Source organism: Myotis lucifugus, unplaced genomic scaffold (genome assembly GCF_000147115.1).
Source record: "Myotis lucifugus unplaced genomic scaffold, Myoluc2.0 scaffold_247, whole genome shotgun sequence".
Classification (NCBI taxonomy): Eukaryota; Metazoa; Chordata; class Mammalia; order Chiroptera; family Vespertilionidae; genus Myotis; species Myotis lucifugus.
Window position 1 is genome coordinate 1778484 of NW_005871295.1, and position 17109 is coordinate 1795592.

At 54.5% G+C, this 17109-nt stretch overlaps 1 protein-coding gene across 1 annotated transcript in view; it reads right to left on the minus strand.

The window, feature by feature from the left end:
* Nucleotides 1–1309: 1309 nt before the first annotated feature.
* The window catches only part of STEAP3 (STEAP3 metalloreductase), a 28430-nt gene continuing 12630 nt past the window's right edge, over nt 1310–17109 (minus strand). Inside the window, exons 2-5 of the mRNA XM_006098823.3 lie at nt 15761–16260; nt 13524–14051; nt 7080–7244; nt 1310–1822 (exon numbers count right to left, since the gene is read on the minus strand). Of these exons, the coding sequence (XP_006098885.1) occupies nt 1541–1822; nt 7080–7244; nt 13524–14051; nt 15761–16240 (1455 nt within the window). The 5' untranslated portion in view covers nt 16241–16260 and the 3' untranslated portion in view covers nt 1310–1540. The remainder of the gene's footprint in view (nt 1823–7079; nt 7245–13523; nt 14052–15760; nt 16261–17109) is intronic.

A 17109-nucleotide genomic window follows, 5' to 3' on the forward strand; every position in this document is an offset into this window, starting at 1 on the left:
CCCGTCACTGACCTAATGAGATGTCTTGCACTTGGCTTTTTCCCTTTTTCACTAACAGACCCTGATGAGCTGCAGGCCATGAGCCCACGGAGCGCCCCCCCCCCCCGCCCCGCCTACCCCCTCCCCCGCCCTGGGAGGCAGGTACTCTGCCTGCAGTCCCCTGGCCCAGGAGACCTAAGAAACCCCACTCCCTGCTGAGAGCGGAGCACAGTGCCTCTCCCGGAGGTTTCCAGCAGGGTCAGGAGCTCCCGCCCTCTGTGTCCGAGGGCTTTGTGTGGAAACGACAGACACCTTGGCTCTGCCAGGAGCTGGGGTGGGGGGGCGGGCCTCAGCTGTGTGTTCACAGGGGAAGTAAACACAGTTTCAGGGTGAATCAGGCAGGGATGGCATATGACTCAAGGGCACATGTCCTGTGGCCCTGGCTGTGGTCCAGCCTCTTATGCTTTGTGGCAGCAAATTTCAAGTTTGTAGCTTTGGTGGAAAAAACGCCCCAGCTGTTTTGAAATGTGCCCCTCCTTTAAGAGGAACTTGGAACTTTCTGGGGGCTCACTCAGAGGCAGGCTCTGTGCCCGGGGGCAGCAGAGGGCATTGGAAGAGACCCTGTGTTTCCCACAGGACCAATTCCATGAAGACACACAGCCCTGCAGCCCCCCGGGTGGGGAGGGGCGGGGGCAGGGTCCTGAGAGAGGCTGCTGCGCTGAGCAAGCCTCGGGTCCCCTCCCCACGCACTGACGTGGACGTGGCGGGGCCTGCCCCAGGCTTCCTGTAGACGCTCAAGCTAAGGATCTAAAGGGAGAAGGCACAGCGGTCCCAGGACCAGTCATCACCAGCTTCAAGGAGGAAAGAAATTCCACTTGTTCTCAAGATGGGCCCATTAGGCCTCCGGGAGGAGGTGCCTTCCCAAGCCCACAGGAGGGTCCATCTGCAGCGGTGGTGACTCCTGGCTGTGAGGGGAAATCTCCCAGCTCAGGGCGGAGTAGGGGGAGCCGTTCAGCCCAACCACCCTCCTTCCCCTTCCCCACCTGGCAAAGGAAGGGCCTCAACTGGTTCTCAGGGCACAGACACCAGGATCCCCCACCCCGACCCTGTCTGCCCTGCCACCTTAGAGCCCAGCTCTGCAAACGCCTTGGGAAAGCAGCAAAGGGGGGTGCGAGGCACAAATGGGCCGACTCCACCAGGGACCAGCCCCGCATGGCCTTTCCTGGGCTGAAAGAGTGTGTGCATCTCTGCCAGTGCCAGCGCGAGCCGCTGCTCTCCTAACCTGGCGCTCGTTTTTAGATCTGCAGGTTGTACTCTCAGGGCCTGAACGTTTTAGCTAGTGAGTATAATTGCAAATCCTGTTATATATGTGACATATATATGAACCTATGTATCACACACACATGTGTGTCATTCTGAATATTATTAAATACATTTGCGTCCCAGGAATTTGAGCTTCAAATGATCGGTTTGTGCACAGTTACACCATAGCAAGAAAGCAGCCTTGACAGGCACAGGCACCATCCTGCCGGGGCTGGTGTCCGGAGCCAGCTGCAAGTCCTCACAAGTGGCTCGTCTTCTGGCCCAGGGCGTGGTCCACGGGCAGCGTGAACTTGACGGCGCTGTCCTTCTCCCAGCCCCTCCGGATCTTGGAGAGCCTGCGGCTTAAGCAGGGCAGGAGGAGCAGGGCTTTGGCCAGGATGACGACGCAGGGCACCAGCAGGGTGAGCGTGAAGGTGGGAGGCAGGTAGAACTTGTAGCGGCTTTCCTCGAAGGCGCGGGTCCAGCCGTAGGTGAGCGTGTGCAGGGTGCTCAGCACCAGGGCCACAAAGCCCAGAGTGGACTGCGGAAGAGAGAAGGCTGGAGTGAGGGCCAGGGGCTGGCAGGCACAGTGAGTCCACCAATGGCCCCCTGCTTGCCCGGCAGAGGGGAAGGAAGGAGTATGGCCTTAGCAGTCAAGGCTCAGGGTTCAAATCCCAGCCTTATCACTTGCTCTCCATGTGATCTTACCACTACCTAAACTCTCTGAGCCTCAGTTTCCCCAGCAGAAAAACAGGAATAATACCTCTACCCTGCAGGTATATAAGGACTGACTGATTCATAAGGATTCAATAAAGTAACTGTTATTCATACCTTTGGTGGCTACCAGAGGATCTTTAAATTTATTTTTTGACTTTAAACAATTGTGTGTTTTTCAATTACAGTTGCCATACGATATTAGCTTCAGATCTACAAACCAGTGACTAGACATCATACAACCCACTAAGCAATCACCCAGATAAAGCCAGTGCCCATCTGACACCAGACATACATTAGAATATTATTGACCACATTCCCTCTGCTGTACTTTACATCCCTGTGACCTTTCTGTAACTACTAATTTGTACTTCTAAATCCCTTCACCACCCGGCTGGTGTGGCTCTCTTGCTGCTTTTAAGATTCTCGCTTTGTCTTTAACCTTTAGCATTTTAATTATGATGTGTCTTAGTGTGGGCCTCTTTGGGTTCATCTTACTTGGGGCTTTCTGTGCTTCCTGGACTTGTGTGTCTAATTCTTTCACCAGATTAGGGTAATATTCATTTATTATTTCTTCTAATAGGTTCTCAATCCCTTGCTCTCTTTCTTCTCTTCTGGTACCCCTATGATGCAGATGTTGTTAGGTTTTATGTTGTCCCAGAAGTCCCTTAAAGTATCCTCATTTAAAAATATATATATATTTAATTGATTTTTTACAGAGAGGAAGGGAGAGGGATAGAGAGTAAGAAACATCGATGAGAGAGAAACATCGATCAGCTGCCTCCTGCACACCCCCTACTGGGGATGTGCCTGCAACCAAGGTACATGCCTTTGACTGGAATCGAACCTTGGATCCTTCAGTCTGCAGGCCGACACTCTATCCACTGAGCCAAACAGGTTAGGGCAATCCTCATTTTTAAAATTCCTTTTCTTTTTGCTGTTTTGATTGGGTGTTTTCTGTTACTTTGTCTTCCAAATTGCTGATTCTATCTTCTGCTTCATCTAATTTGCTGTTAATTCCTTATACTGTATTCTTCATTTCAGTTATTATATTCTTCATTTTTGGAAGATTCTTTTTTATGGATTCTATGTCCTTTTTAATGCTTTCTATCTCTTTGTTTAAGTTCTCACTAAGTTCCTTCAGCATCCTTATAACCTGTGATTTGAATTCTGTATCTGGTAGATTGCTTGCCTCCATTTTGTTTAGTTATTTTTTCTGGAGTTTTATCTTCATCTTTCATTTGGGCCATGTTTCTTTGTCTCCTCATTTTGGCTGCCTCTCTGTGTCTTTTCTATGTATTTGGTAGATCTGCTTCAGTATTGGCATGGTGGCAGTATATAGTAGTTGTCCTGTGGGACCCAGTGGCACAGTGTCCTGATCCTCTGAGCTGGGCTCTCCAGGAGTGTACCTGGTGTGGGTTATGTGGGCCCTCTGGTTGTAGTTCAGCCTTGATTGCTGCTAGCATGCCTATGAGTGTGGCTGACCCCACCACAGTGTATGAGCTACTGTGTAGAGCTGACCCCATGAAATGGAATTCGCCCCAGCAGGTTCTGGTACCTGCTTAGTCCTCCCTTTGGGTGTGCTACTTGTGGATCAGTTGAGTGGTGCTCTGAGGCCACTGGGTGTGTTGGTTCTGTGGCCTCTTTGAGGGCCCAGCATGAGGCTGCCACCCCTCACTCCTCAGGGGGGGCCTCTGCCACTGAGACATCCCTTCGGATTCTCAACTGCCACACGTGGGTGTGAGGCCAGCCTGTTCTGTGTCTCTGCCCCTTCTTGACGTGGCTTCTTTATATCTTAGGTATATGACTTCTGTTCAGCTAGTCTTCAGATGGTTCTCCAGGTTGATTGCTCTGTAATTTAGTTGCAATTTAGTGGTCATGGGAGGAGGTGAGTGCAGCATCCACCTACTCTGCCATCATGTGCCCTCTCCCGCAATCTAATGATGTTTAACTGGCTTAATTAGGAGCAGTTAGCACAGCCCAAACCAAATTAAAACAATTCCACCACCACCACCCAAACAAACAAAAATCCACATTTAATACTTTGAAGATGGCCTCGGGAACAAAAGGACAAATGTATGCACAAGTCACCTCTGTGGAACCAATGCACTGTTTTGAAAGCTTTTAGCTAAATAAATCAGTCAGGACCCAGGGGTCAGCTGGGCCCACTGAGAGCCATGGCATCTCCATGGCCAGTTGATAACCCAGTGGCTTGCTGGGTCATGTGTAGCAGGGGAAGGCATTGGGGTCAGCTTGCTCCCCGTGCTAACTTTACAGAAGACAGCAGTTTGCCTCAGCAATCAGGCAGCCACCGCTGGGCCTTGTGACTTTAACACGTCTTCCACTCATGCACTCTCCCTGTCCTCAACTCAAATACTACCAATGGCCAGAGGACGTGGACACAGACATAAGTGAGGACACAGATGCTCTGAGAGGCTAAAACACTGTCTAATGGTACCGGGCCAGAGAGTGGTGAAACTCAGGTCTGCCGGCTCCAAACCTATGTCCCCTCCCTCAGAGGGACTGCATCGTGCACACCTAAGAGGCACCCAGGAGCCAGCAGAAACCAACTTCCAGAGCCACCCAAGCCACCCCCAGGCATCTGTGCTCAGTGGTCAGGGAGGAGCCTGCGTAGTTCTCGAAGAGAGAGCTCTGTGACTTCCAACGTTTTTGATGGTGGCTCACTGTCAGAATCACACATCACTGCCCAGTACACAACCAGGCATGACACGTGTACATGGAACTACTGAATCATCGCAACTTAAAAAATGCAACATGCATGCCCTCTGATGCTTCCTTCCCCATTCTACTCTATTTCATGTTTTTAAAAGGCTGGCTGCGAGCCACAAATTGATTTCATGACCACCAATAAGCATCAATCACAGTTTGCAAACGGTGACCTGGACCTTCTCCTGCCCCGGGTCGGAGTTCCTTGACCTCTCTCGCCGCCTGCCTCCTACTGATTGGTAGCTTAGTCGGGGATAATGGAAATGCGGCTGCATACTGTAAGAATAATAGCAAAATGCTTTTTCTCTTTCACACATAACCCCTCACAGTGGCTCAGAGAATCCTTGTAGCACAGTAGCTCCATTTTACAAGAGGCTTGGGAGGATGTGCTCTGTCCCTGGTGACAGCCAGGCCGGGCTCCAGGGCACTCACAGCTCCCCCTCCTGTCAGCACTCCCGGGGGGAGACAGGGCCTTTGCTTCTCTGGACAGAATGCTGGTAATTGATCTCCACAAGTAAAGCCCTGCCTCTCTCCCCACATCTCGCCTGCCAATCCTGCTGCTCCTGCAGTGGCAGGGGGACTTTCATATTTGTCTTTTCGATTCTTCAATATGTAAAGCGGAGAGTGGCTGCTGAGGCCCCAGTCAGTTTGGTTAACAAATCCAAATCCTCCGGCTTTCCTGGGCAGCCGGCGGCCGGCTTGTAATCTGCGGCTGCTTAAGGGAGCAACTTTCTGGTGAGAGGAGCAACTGCAGTCTGTTTTAATTGTGGATAAGCCAGGCACCCCGGGATACTCGGGCAGGAGCAGGAAAATCCTAGCTTTGGGTGTGCGACACAGGAGGATTAGTGGCCAATAAATGAAATTCTTTTTCCCCTCTAACGCTGGCATGTGTCAGCCCTGAGCATTCCTCAGGGGCCTGCTGACAGGAGCAGAGCCAGTGAGACTCAGAAACTGACTCACTTAGAAAAGAAACGGCCACAGCGCTGGCTGATTCTGAGCTGTGTAAGTGGTCCCAGTCAGGGGCGATGAATGGGTTACATGAGCCCTGCACTGTCGGTGTCCCTCTTTGAATCCCTGTACTGTGTCCTCACTGCAGAGAGAAGATTGCAACAGGTTTTCGTTGACAGTGGGGGTGGATACGATAGCTGCCCTGGGCCTGCCACCATAGCGGGGGCGGAATCCAGTCCTCATCAGCTCCTTGCGTGGGAGGGGAGAGTTAACCCACCAACACCGGGAGCTTGCCACGCGTTCTGCCTGGGGCACAATGGCAGATGCCAACCATGTGGAAAAAGTCCGTCTCAGATGTCCTTATCATTGAAACGTGGCTCTGCCTGTCTTGTTCCTTGTCACACCCCAGACCTAGCCTGATGGCTGGCATGCAGTAAGTGCTCAGTAAACAGTTATTGAATGAATAAATGCATAAAGAACCTTTCGTCACGAGCAGCATTTCTCAAGTGTATTCTGTGGAGTGCAGATAGTGCTCAAAGAAGTCTGGTTATTGCCCTGGCCGGTTGGGCTCAGTGGATGAAGCGTCGGCCTGCAGATGAAAGCATCCTGGGTTCCATTCCTGGTTAGGGCACATGCCTGAGTTTCGGGCTCAATCCCCAGTAGGGGGCGTGCAGGAGGCCGCTGATCAATGATTCTCTCTCATCATTGATGTTTCTATCTCTCTCTCCCTCTCCATTCCTCTCTGAAATAAATAAAAATACATTAAAAAAAAGAAGTCTGGTTATCAAGGTTTGTGTTGTAGACATTATTAGAATCTCCAGTGTGCCAAAGTGCACTGTGTCTCTCTCGGGGGCCAGCAAACCTTTTCTCAGATTCACTTGACTACAGACCTCCTTTTCTCTGGGTTTCTCACGGGAATGGGGTCCTTTGGGAGATGCTGTGTTACATCCGCTATAAACTGGCAATCCCGATGCTCACCTCCCAATGCTCACCTCCAGGGTTACAGGACCCACAGGGCTGGGTTGAGAGGAGGTGCTGGGTGGTCAGCGAGGCTCACTCCCTGGCACACTGACTCCCTGCCAGTGATGTCCACTGACTGCACATCATGAGGTTTGGTTTGGGAAGCTCAAGAATTGTGAAAATGATCCTGCTTAATCCAGTGCTCAGTGGTCTGTTGTCTACTCTTCTCACACGCTTATATCTGCTTCCCCAGATGCCAGGAGAATGAGCTGGTCCCAGGCAGCCCTTTATCAGGCACTTGACCGGGCCCAGAAGCCCTGGCACCTGACTGAGCAGTCCTGCTGTGTAGATGATCACAACCAAGGCTGTGTGCAAAGGGGGAGGTGCTGGCACACGCAAGGCGGGGGAGGCCGGGCTGAGGCTCACTGCCACAGGCAGCCCTGCTTTACCTGAACGAAGCTGAACTCCCTCCAGTTGAGCGAGTTGGCAATGGACGGCAGGGAGGTGACAGCCAGCAGGGACAACGTGCCGAGGGCCAGCACTCCCAGGGAGAGGTAGATCTCCATCCGCCAGACATTCTCTTCAACCCAGAGGTGACTCTTGTTGGTCAAGACCTGATGGGGATGGAAGGAGAACGTGAACACCGTGCCCTGGGGTGCGGCGAGCAGTACCTTCAGATGCCAGACACGGAGTAACGGCCAGCCGCACGCAACACGGGCCTGGCTCTGCTCTAAGCGCTTTCAGGTGTCAGACCATCTAGTCTCACAGCCACCCACGAGGCCGAGGTCTCCTCTCCCTGTTGTACAGAACAGGGAGACGAGGCAAAGAGACGAAGTCCTTCCCCATGCTCACACCAGCTAGGAGGCGGCGAGCTGGGACGGGACCCAGGCAGACTGGCCCCGAAGACCTGGGCTCCCTCCCTGGGCTCTCACAGATCTGCCTGGGCCAGCCGGCCCGACGGTCACATGAGCCGGCGAGAGTCAGAGAAGTCAGCCAACAAGCAGACCCTGCGCACACGACCATGTCACCAAGTCCCCCAAACGAGGGAGGAGCTCTCCTAGCTCGGAATCCCATCAGCCAGGTGGGCCCCTGTTTCTGCCACCTGCTCGCTCTCTGACCCTTTGCCTTCCTGGTGCCCCAACCTCCCCTGTCACTGCCTCGCACTCAGGGCACACAGAGACACCCAGACACTCGCGCCCCAGCTCCCACCTTCCCACCCAGACCCCCATTTCTGTCGGAGGCATGTGGCTTTGGCTTACCACTGCCAGGCCACAGGGACTGACACACTCACCAAGCACCCTAGCAAGCACTTATAAAGCACCTACTGTGTATCACGCCTGGGCTGCAGAGAACCAGGATACCTGTCCTCACAGAGCTCTGGGATTCCCCCCTGAGCTCCAGGGACACACAAATCAGGGATCCACGTGGGCCTGGAGGTGTCTATCCCCCTCCCCACCCCGCGTGTCTTTAGCTGAGCCTCCTCCCAGCCCGGCTGACACTCAGGCACACAGTGCACACACGAGGAGCTTTTATCAAGGTCATTCCATTAGAAGTGCCATTTGCCACCAAGAGCAGGTGGCGGAGTTCCTGGAAGCCCAGGTTTTCTCTGAGAAACACCGTGACACGCTGGTGCTTTATCCAGCACGAGGAAGTCTTCCCGTTAGGAATGGTGACAACGCGTCAGCAGCCAGGCCTCTGCTTCGCACAACACAGTGACTCACACAGGCTTTTGAGAAAGTATTTCAGCAGGAAAAAAACCACACAAAACCCAAGCCCAGTAATCAGATATAACATTAAAAAGTAATCTAGTGGGCTGAGCAGAATGCTTGAGTAGCTTATGAAAGTATAAAAAATGGAGAAAATGCCATCCATTGGGTACTTATCCTGCAATTTGAGAGAATGGCTGCGTCTGTTCTAATTGAAGGGCAGGCTGGCCCACTCTGGTGTCTTTAAGCCTCAAAAGAACCAGGAGTCTGGGGACCCAGCTTCTTGTCCTGACAAGTCATGTATGACCCTGGGCTTCTTTCGTCCACCTGAGCGCGTTGGTGAGGTCACGTCTAAAACCCTGGGACTGCTGCTGGCGGACCAGCTAGGAAGGTGGCTGACATCAGCACCGAGGGCAGACGGCATCTGCGTAACTGAGCCCAGAGAAGTCTTACTTACACCCTCCTGCACCAACCACCACGCAGTCCTGTAGGCGCAGGTTGTGCATTGAGTCTGCTTCCTTAGTCACTGCCTTTGCATGGCGGTCAGATCAGGCAGCTCATGTCTCCAGTCAGAGTTTGCATGATTACATACACCCCACAGTTGCTTTCAAAATGTCTTGTTTTTCCCTGTAATACTTCCACTCTGCAGGGGTGCTGGGGAGGGCGGAGGGGGGTCACGAGGGAGCAGTGGGTGGTGTGGAGCCTGCATGAGGATCTGGATCCAGCTCCCTTCCATAGCCGGTGAGTCTCGCCCAACCTACTGAACCCCAGTGCTGGACTCGGGGCTCCCAGTGACCAGCACCACACACGCCGGAACACAGCTGACAGCTCTCCACTCCCCCTAGTAGTTCTTCCTCTAGAGCAGTGGTTCTCAACCTTGGCTGCACATTAGAATCACCTGGGAATCTTTTTAAAATCCTGATTTCTGGGCCTCACCCTCCGGAAATTCTGTTTCTTTGTTACTAATGTTGTGGCCCCACCCCATAACACAGAAACAGAATTTCCGGCGGCTGAGGCCCAGAAATCAGGATTTTAAAAAGATTCCCAGGTGATTCTAATGTGCAGCCAAGGTTGAGAACCACTGCTCTAGAGCTCATCAAGGCGGCCACCTGGAGATTGATGAGAGTTGTTCATCAACAGATGATACAATGATGGCGGCAGTGGCGTGGGATTTCCCTCCCCTGTAGGTTGCAGGGCCAGGAGGACCAGTGAGGCTGCAGCACCAGCCCCTCTCTGTGTCCCCAGGTGGCTGATGGATGGGACGAGAGTGGTGCCGGCCCGGAGGAGGGGGAGGCTGGATGTGGAAGGGCAGCCTGGGTGGTGGGGGATGGCCTCACAGTCCCAGGGCTGGATTCCATGCCAACTCTGCCTGGGGCAGCCTGGGGGCCTGGCTAATGGCAGCGCTGTCCTTTCTTACTGCACTATCGCCAGGACTCAGAGGAGGATGTTCATGGCACAGGTCACAGGTGACTGGCACACAGCAGGTGGTTGGTGTCAGCGGCTGGTGCTATTGTTCCACTGAGAACCGGGCAGGTGGGCTAGCTCTTGCTCCGAATTCCACATGGACTCCTCTTAAGAGACACCTGGTGTTGGCTTTGTGTAGCCACGTTAACAATCAGCCGCTCAGTGAACATGTGGTGGGAATCTGTGTCACACACATGGGCCTCCAGCAGTGAAGGCCCGGTCATGGAGGAAGACAGACGTGCAAATGAGTGAGCACAGTGTTGCATGAGAAACATCACAGAAGTGTGCACAGCATGCATTTGATGGAGGTGAGCGTGGAGAAGGGGGAGATGGGCTGGGAGCGGAACAGCAGGAGGGTTGTGAAGGATGAGCAGGAGCTTGTCAGGCTGTCAAGCTGTCTCCAGGTGGGGAGCCCAGGCCAAGAGGAATGAGCTTTGCCCATTCATAGGACAGTGTGGGACCTAGTGGGACGGGTCACGGGAGCAGTGGGGAGACCGGCTGGGAGAGGAGGCTGCAAGCTGAACAGTCTGTCACTACCCCAGGGCGTGGGGCGTCGCTGAGTGCTTTTCAGCAGTGACATGGTCAAATGTGAGTTTTAGGCAGTTCTCTCTGGCAGCCAAGATTAGATCCGGCGCGAGGGCGAGAAGAAAACTGTTGGTTAAACACTTTCTTTGATCCTGATCTTGAAATGCATTTCTAGGGAACCACACAGCACCTTAGAAATCACTGTGCAAATATTAGTTATTGTTCGTAGTAATACAGTCAATAAACATGGTCAGAGGTTTTCTCTGCAGCCAGGATGCAGCTCTGCCTCCAAGTCTGTGGCCTTAGGGGTGTGGTGGAAACCTTGCCATCTCCAGTGCCCTGGCTGGTGCGATCCCCTCCCGCAAAGGCCCACAGGGCAGCTGGGATGGTGAATGTGCACCCACCTGGAGGCCCTGAGGGGAGGCCCCAGGGCAGGATGGGAAAGCCACACACCAGGCACCGGAGGCCCGGCTGTGACCGGCTGACTGCAGAACAGCCTCGATGTCCCGTCTCAGCACCTGAGAACAAGGCTGACCCGCAGACTCAGCATCTGCTAGAGCACCTCCGAGTCAGGCAGCTCACCACTCGGCAGCTCTGCTCTGTTAGCCCCGCCTTCCTCTACCCACTCCCTGACATCACCCCTGCTCTGCCCTCCCGAGCTCTGCAGACCAAGGTTAAGCTTTTTGTGTGACAGGCCTGCACTACTCCTACTCGGAGAGTGATCCAGTCCTCTGGGAGTGATGGTTGCCTGGCAACCTCCACCCGGGTCTCCAGCCCTAAGGGCTTTGGAACTCAGGGAAACTGCTTGGCATGTGCCCGCTGTGCCCTACTATTTGCATCTTGGCAACACTGGGTGGGCATCCTGTCAGGAGAGCCTTGGCAGGGCGGAGAACTCAGGGAAAGGCCTTGGGAGGCTGTGTGGGTGGGGCAGGGGTTTGCCTTGGGCTCGGGGGAGGAGCATTACCTTCTCCCCCACCCACTGCCTGAAATGCCTGCCACTCAGATCTGCCACCTCCTGGGCAGCAAACACGGTGCCAGTCCCAGAGGAACCGCGCAGAGCCGCCCTTTTCAGAAGAAAATATCATCAAAGAATCAAAAACGTTAGCACTAGGAGAGGCCTTGATCTACATCCACATCAGGGCCCTAGGACAAAAGAGGGGCTCTGGCCTTCAGAGCCTCCCGGTCCCTGCCCCAGCCGAGGGAAGGGACCAGGCTGTCTAGTCTCATTCCCTTCTGTGACCCCAGGACCTGGAGAGAAGGTGCTCAGGGAATGAATGAGATAATGACCTGCGTTCATCAACTCAACTCTTCATCTGGACTTGCTTCCCTTGCAGAAAGCGGTCTGGTTATGAACATGGATCAGGGGGCGGTTGGATCTGAATCCCAGTTCTGCCACTTACTGGCTGTGTGACTTTGGTCAAGTTACTTAACTTCTCTGTGGCTCATATGCAACTAAAGGTAGTACAGCACACTGGCTTATAGGGGTGAGAGAAGGGTTAAATGAATTCACACTGAGGGTGTGAGGCCTTTAGACTAGCACCTGGAACGCAGCAAGCTCGTTTTAAAGGTTTGTGACTATAGTTTCCCCTTCCTCTCATTCCCAGCAGGCATCTTGCTTCCCTGCCTCGAGCGTGGTATCCGCTTCTCCTATGAAAGGCCAAGCCCACAGATGCGTGATGCCAGGAGTCTGAGGGTGGGAAGGGCGAGGGCATTGGAGAAGCTGCCAGCAGGGAGGCTGAGAATGAGCAGGGGCTGAGGTCTGTGGTTCACAGACAGTGACCCAGCCTCGACTCCTGGTCCTGCTCTGGGATGTGGCCCAGCCACTGAGGGGACGGCGGGTGCACCTGGGGCGGGTGCGGCCCCGCCACAATCCCTGCACCCCCCTAGGCTGGAACAGAAACTGCAGGGACCATCGGTGCTGGAAAGAGGGACGGACGAGCAGTGTCTCACTGGCACCTGGGCCAGAGCCCGCTGGGTGACTGCCTGTGAACCCAAACACCAGTCCAGAGGGCAGGAGGTGGGATTAGGGAGGTTGGGGAACCTCCAGAAAGCCTGTGTCTCTTGCAGACCTGAGCTTGCACCCGTGAGCTTGTCAGCCAGGAGACAGCATCAGGGGGCCTGCTTCTGTGGGTCCAGGTGCCAGCTGGTGCCGCCTGTGTTGCTACCTGCCTTGGCATGAAGGCCCCCATTTCTCAGGAATCCTGCTGGCAAGAGAGCAGCGTGTGGGTTCCTTAAGTGACTGAATACCACCCCCGTGAAAAAAAGATCTTGCTCCTGCAGCCTTCTTCCCCTCAGCTGATGGCAACACCATTCATCCAGGTGCTCAGGCCAAAGCTTGGAGTCACCTTGACCACCCCCTGTCCATCACAAGTCTGTGTACCCGCCTCAATGCCGTCCTGCCCCTCCACTGCCCGCCCCTCTAAACCTTCTCTGACTCTCAGCTGGGCTCCCGCACAGCCCCTGCCTGCTCTCTCAGCATCTGCCTCCAACCACCTGTTGTCTATTCTGCACCAACAGCCAGAGTGAGCCAGTGGCAACATCAGCTGGATCCTCACTCCTCTACTAAAAGCCTTCGCTGGCTCCCTCAGCCTCGCAGGCTTCCCTGGTCTGGCTCCAACCCGTTAGGCCTCACCCACCACCCCCTCCCTTGGGTCCAGCTACAAGGGCCCCCTGACTGCTCCTCACATGTGCCAGGCAGTCTCCCCCCCCCCCCCCCCCTCTGCTCTGGCTGCTCCCTGCTTCTCCTCCACTCCGCCCCCCTCAGCAAGGCCTCCTGACCACAACTGTACCCCACCGCTGGCTTGATTTTTCTCCTGAGCTCTCAGGCCTTCTAAAAGCCTCTGTAACTTACTGAGGTATGTGGCTAAGTCCCCCTGCTGGGCTGTGCCCATGAGCACAGGGATTTTCATAGTTGGTTCACGGATACTCAAAATCTTGGACAGCAGGATCTGGGCTCTGCCGGGTCAGGGCAGAATCCACAGAAGATGAGAGGCACACCGACCCAGCATGTACTGTGTACCACCGGACTTCCCCCCTGCGACCCCTCAGCCCTGCTATGGCCTATGGATAGGTGCCATTGTCCCCATTTGTCAGGTGAGGAAACTGAGGCCTGAGCCTTTGCAGGTTGTCTCCTGCTGCTCACCGTGACTGGCGGGTCACACCCACGGGCACGGCTGGCTTTGGTGACAAGGACTGTACCTGCTTGATGGCGAGGTTGACGAGGTCATAGCGGTAGGAGATGCGCACGGGCAGGCAGACGCTGTAGAGGGCGTGCAGGGCGGCGCAGAAGAAGCTGAGCAGGCCGATCTGCTTGCGGTGCTGCAGCCAGTGGTCCAGCCAGTCGGGGAAGCGGCGGTACTTGGTGCCGCGCCACAGCTGCAGGGCGGCCGCCAGGATGCCGGGCAGGTAGACCAGCGACAGCAGCACGTAGGCCACGCACGGCAGTGACGTGTTGACCACGGACAGGGGGAGCTTGTAGAACTTGCTCTTGCCCTCCTGCACGTAGGGCTGCAGCACATCCCGGATGAAGTTGTAGGCGTAGAAGAAGATGAAGAGCCCCAGGGCCAGGATGGCAGGCACCTTCCAGCTTGGGAGGAGGTGCAGAGGCCTGGCCTCCACCTCCCGGGCCGCGGCCAGGGACCCCATGTCCACGGGCATGAAGCCCATGGCGTGCGCCAGCTCTGAGACGACACGCTTGGCTTCTGGCTGGTCACTACAGATGGGCACCTGAGGGAGGGAGGCGAAGGGAATCAGACCTGGTCACAGGCCACTGGGGTGGGCAGAGCCTCCGAGAGCATCAGGGCCAAACTCCCCACTGAGCAGCTGGAAAACCGAGGCCCAGCAGTGCCAGTTAACAGTATAGCTGGGCACAGAGGTGGCTCTGACACCCAGGCCCGGGGTCTTCCCTCGCCCCCTGTGGCCTCCCAGACTCTGGCCCAGCAATGCCCACTACTCAAGGGGAGAACCCGGGCCCACCCAGCAGTGAACGCGTCGCCCAGTCATTACCATCAGCATCCACAGTGCTCACCTGGGAAGAGCTGCATCGAGGACTGTGCTCTCGAGGGCACTTGGCAGTTGGGCTCTACATGTAGCTGGGAGTGCAGCTCTACCCCTCAGTCCAGAGTGCCCCTTTGGATCATGTTCCTCGGCCCCGATGACCCTCAGCCAACACACAGCCAGCCTCAGTTCATGGCTCCCCACCATGAACTCACATGCACGCACCCTGGTTCTGTCCCTAAACCCTCCATGGGCCTTATGACACTGCTGTGGTCAGCATGTTCTACCAACACCGACTCGGCACATACAGGCTTTACCCCTGCCCGGCACCATTGTCCCCATTTTTCAGGTGAGGAAACTGAGGTCTATGACTACAGGTGCCTCCTAAGCCTGAAATGCCCTACTGCTCACTATGCACAACAACATGATGTGGGCAAGGCCAAGGCGAAGGCCAAGGCTGACCTCAAAGGCTTCCCCAGCCAGCCGCTAGCTCTATTTCCTCCAAGCCCCGCCACCCCCACTCACCAGCCAGCCGCTAGCTCTATTTCCTCCAAGCCCCGCCACCCCCACTCACCCCCTGTTCCTGGCCTGTCCACACGTGGGAGCCCTAGGATGCAAGCTGCTCTCCCCAGCCTGGCATGCAGCTGTGCAGCGGCATCTGGCCTGAACTCAGTGGCGGGAGTTCTCACACATATGTGGGTCCTGGCCCCTTCCTCCAGGAAAATGCTTGGCCTCTTGGTATTAAACACTACCTGGTCTTGGTAAGAGCTCCTCCTGCCAAGAACTGTGTGCAGCTCGGGCCGTTCTCCGGAGCCATTTTCCACCCTCAGAAAAGCCTGCTAGTGACTATTTTGAGAAATCCGCTCAGTTCCGGGAAGCTCTCTGAAGAAATGGATGAAACTCGGGGACATACACACTTCCTCAGGGCTTGGCACATAAGTGCGTTCCTTTCCTTCTTCTGAGTCCAATTCTAAAAGCAAAGTTTCTTCCCTTCTTAACTCTAAACATAAAAAAAGGCCATCGGCTGGAGGGGTCAATGGGGGGGGGGGCGGAGGGCATATGTAATACTTTCAATAATAAAGAATTATTTAAAAAATAAAAAAATAAAAAAGGCAAGCCATCAACCTTTTCCTCCTTGCTTCCTAGATAAGCGAGTTACCATAGAAAAAAGAATATGAATTTCAATTTCAGATTCACAGGAAATGGGTTCAAATCCCAGGTCGCCAACTGTGGGACCTGGCGTAAATTCATCAGGATCTCTGAGCCTCAGTTTCCCGTCTGTGAAATGGACCTTCACAGTGATGTGAGATGAGCTGAGACAATGAGCACAAAGAGCCTGGTGTGCTGAGGGCCCTCAAGGAAAGCTAGCCATTATATTTATTGTCATGATGGTTGTTATTCTTGCCCTCCACTAGCCCCCCCCTCCCCACCACACTTACCTGCCTGTTCCCATCCCTTGGGCCAGCCTGCAGGGTCCAGGCAGAGATGACGTTGAAGGCCTTGACCACTGTGCAGGTGGGGAAGAGGGCGGCCAGGTACTCAGCATTGGACTCGCGGTGCTGAAGGTGCTCCTGCTCTGTGGGGTTGCTCACGTCCACCAAGATCTTGCCGGCTAGCTGGGGGCTGAGCCCACACAGCGAGGAGTAGTGTTCCCGGAACACGGCCACAAAGATGACCTCAGAGGAGTCCACTGCCTCCACCTGGAACACCACTTGTGCTGCCGAGGGGAACAGCCCAGCCGTGCGTTTGGGGTTGCGGCTTCCCACCACCACGCTGAAACCAGAGCGCACCAGGCGTGTGGCCAGGGACCGGGCAAAGTCCCCAGTGCCCAGGATGCCCACTTTGGGGGCCCCACTGGCAGCCTCGGCAAGGCTGGCATCACTGTCCACCAGGCGACGGCTGATCAGCGGCTTGTCCATCTCTCCTGGTGTATTGGTGGCTGGAAGAGAAAACAAGGGCCTGGTCAATGGAGGGCTCCTGGACTGCCCTTCCTGTCAGCTCTGTCTCTTGTTCACTGCATGGTGGTCAGACATTCACCCAACAGGCCTTCATGAGTGCTAGCGGTGCCAGCATGGAGCCACAAGCTGAGTGAGACCCAGCCCCTCCCTGAGGAGGGCACATGTGCAGGAAGAGGAGGGGGAAGGACCTCTGCCCTCCACCCTTTGTCCTTCCTGCTAAATTATTTCTTTGGGACAAATGCGCAAGAGTGAGAGTGCTGAGTGAGGAGGGTATGGGATTTCCAATACCATGCGAGTCAATGCCATGCTTACTTTCAAAGGAGTATGTGGTGGACAGTGTTACTACCCATAGTGACTGTTTACCCCAACCTCACCATCGCTGGGTGTTATCTGTGATTGCCAGGAAGGGTAGGCATGTTCCTCTGCTCGGCTACATTTTGCATTTCGGAATGGTACCTATGGTGCTCTTCCTTAAGGAGATGGTGAACAGCTTGAAGGCAAGGACCTCATCTTATGTGACTTTGGATCTCACCACTTGTCACAGAGCCAGTGCTCAATATTTGCCAAATGAATGACTGAATACTGAAGTGCTACTCGAAGGGTAAGGGAGGCTGGGTCATGACTTTGAATGGGATCTCCCTCACTGAGGCGAAACCCTGAAGTTGAACCAGGAGTTACCAGGAGCTTATAGTAAACTTATTGGGAAAAATTATATTTTAAGTTACCAAATTATAACTGAAATTTGCTATTTCCTTATGCATGAAAGTAAGCAACAAACCACAACAGTATTCATAGTGAGCTTGTCACCCTTACTGACCAATGTGACAGCA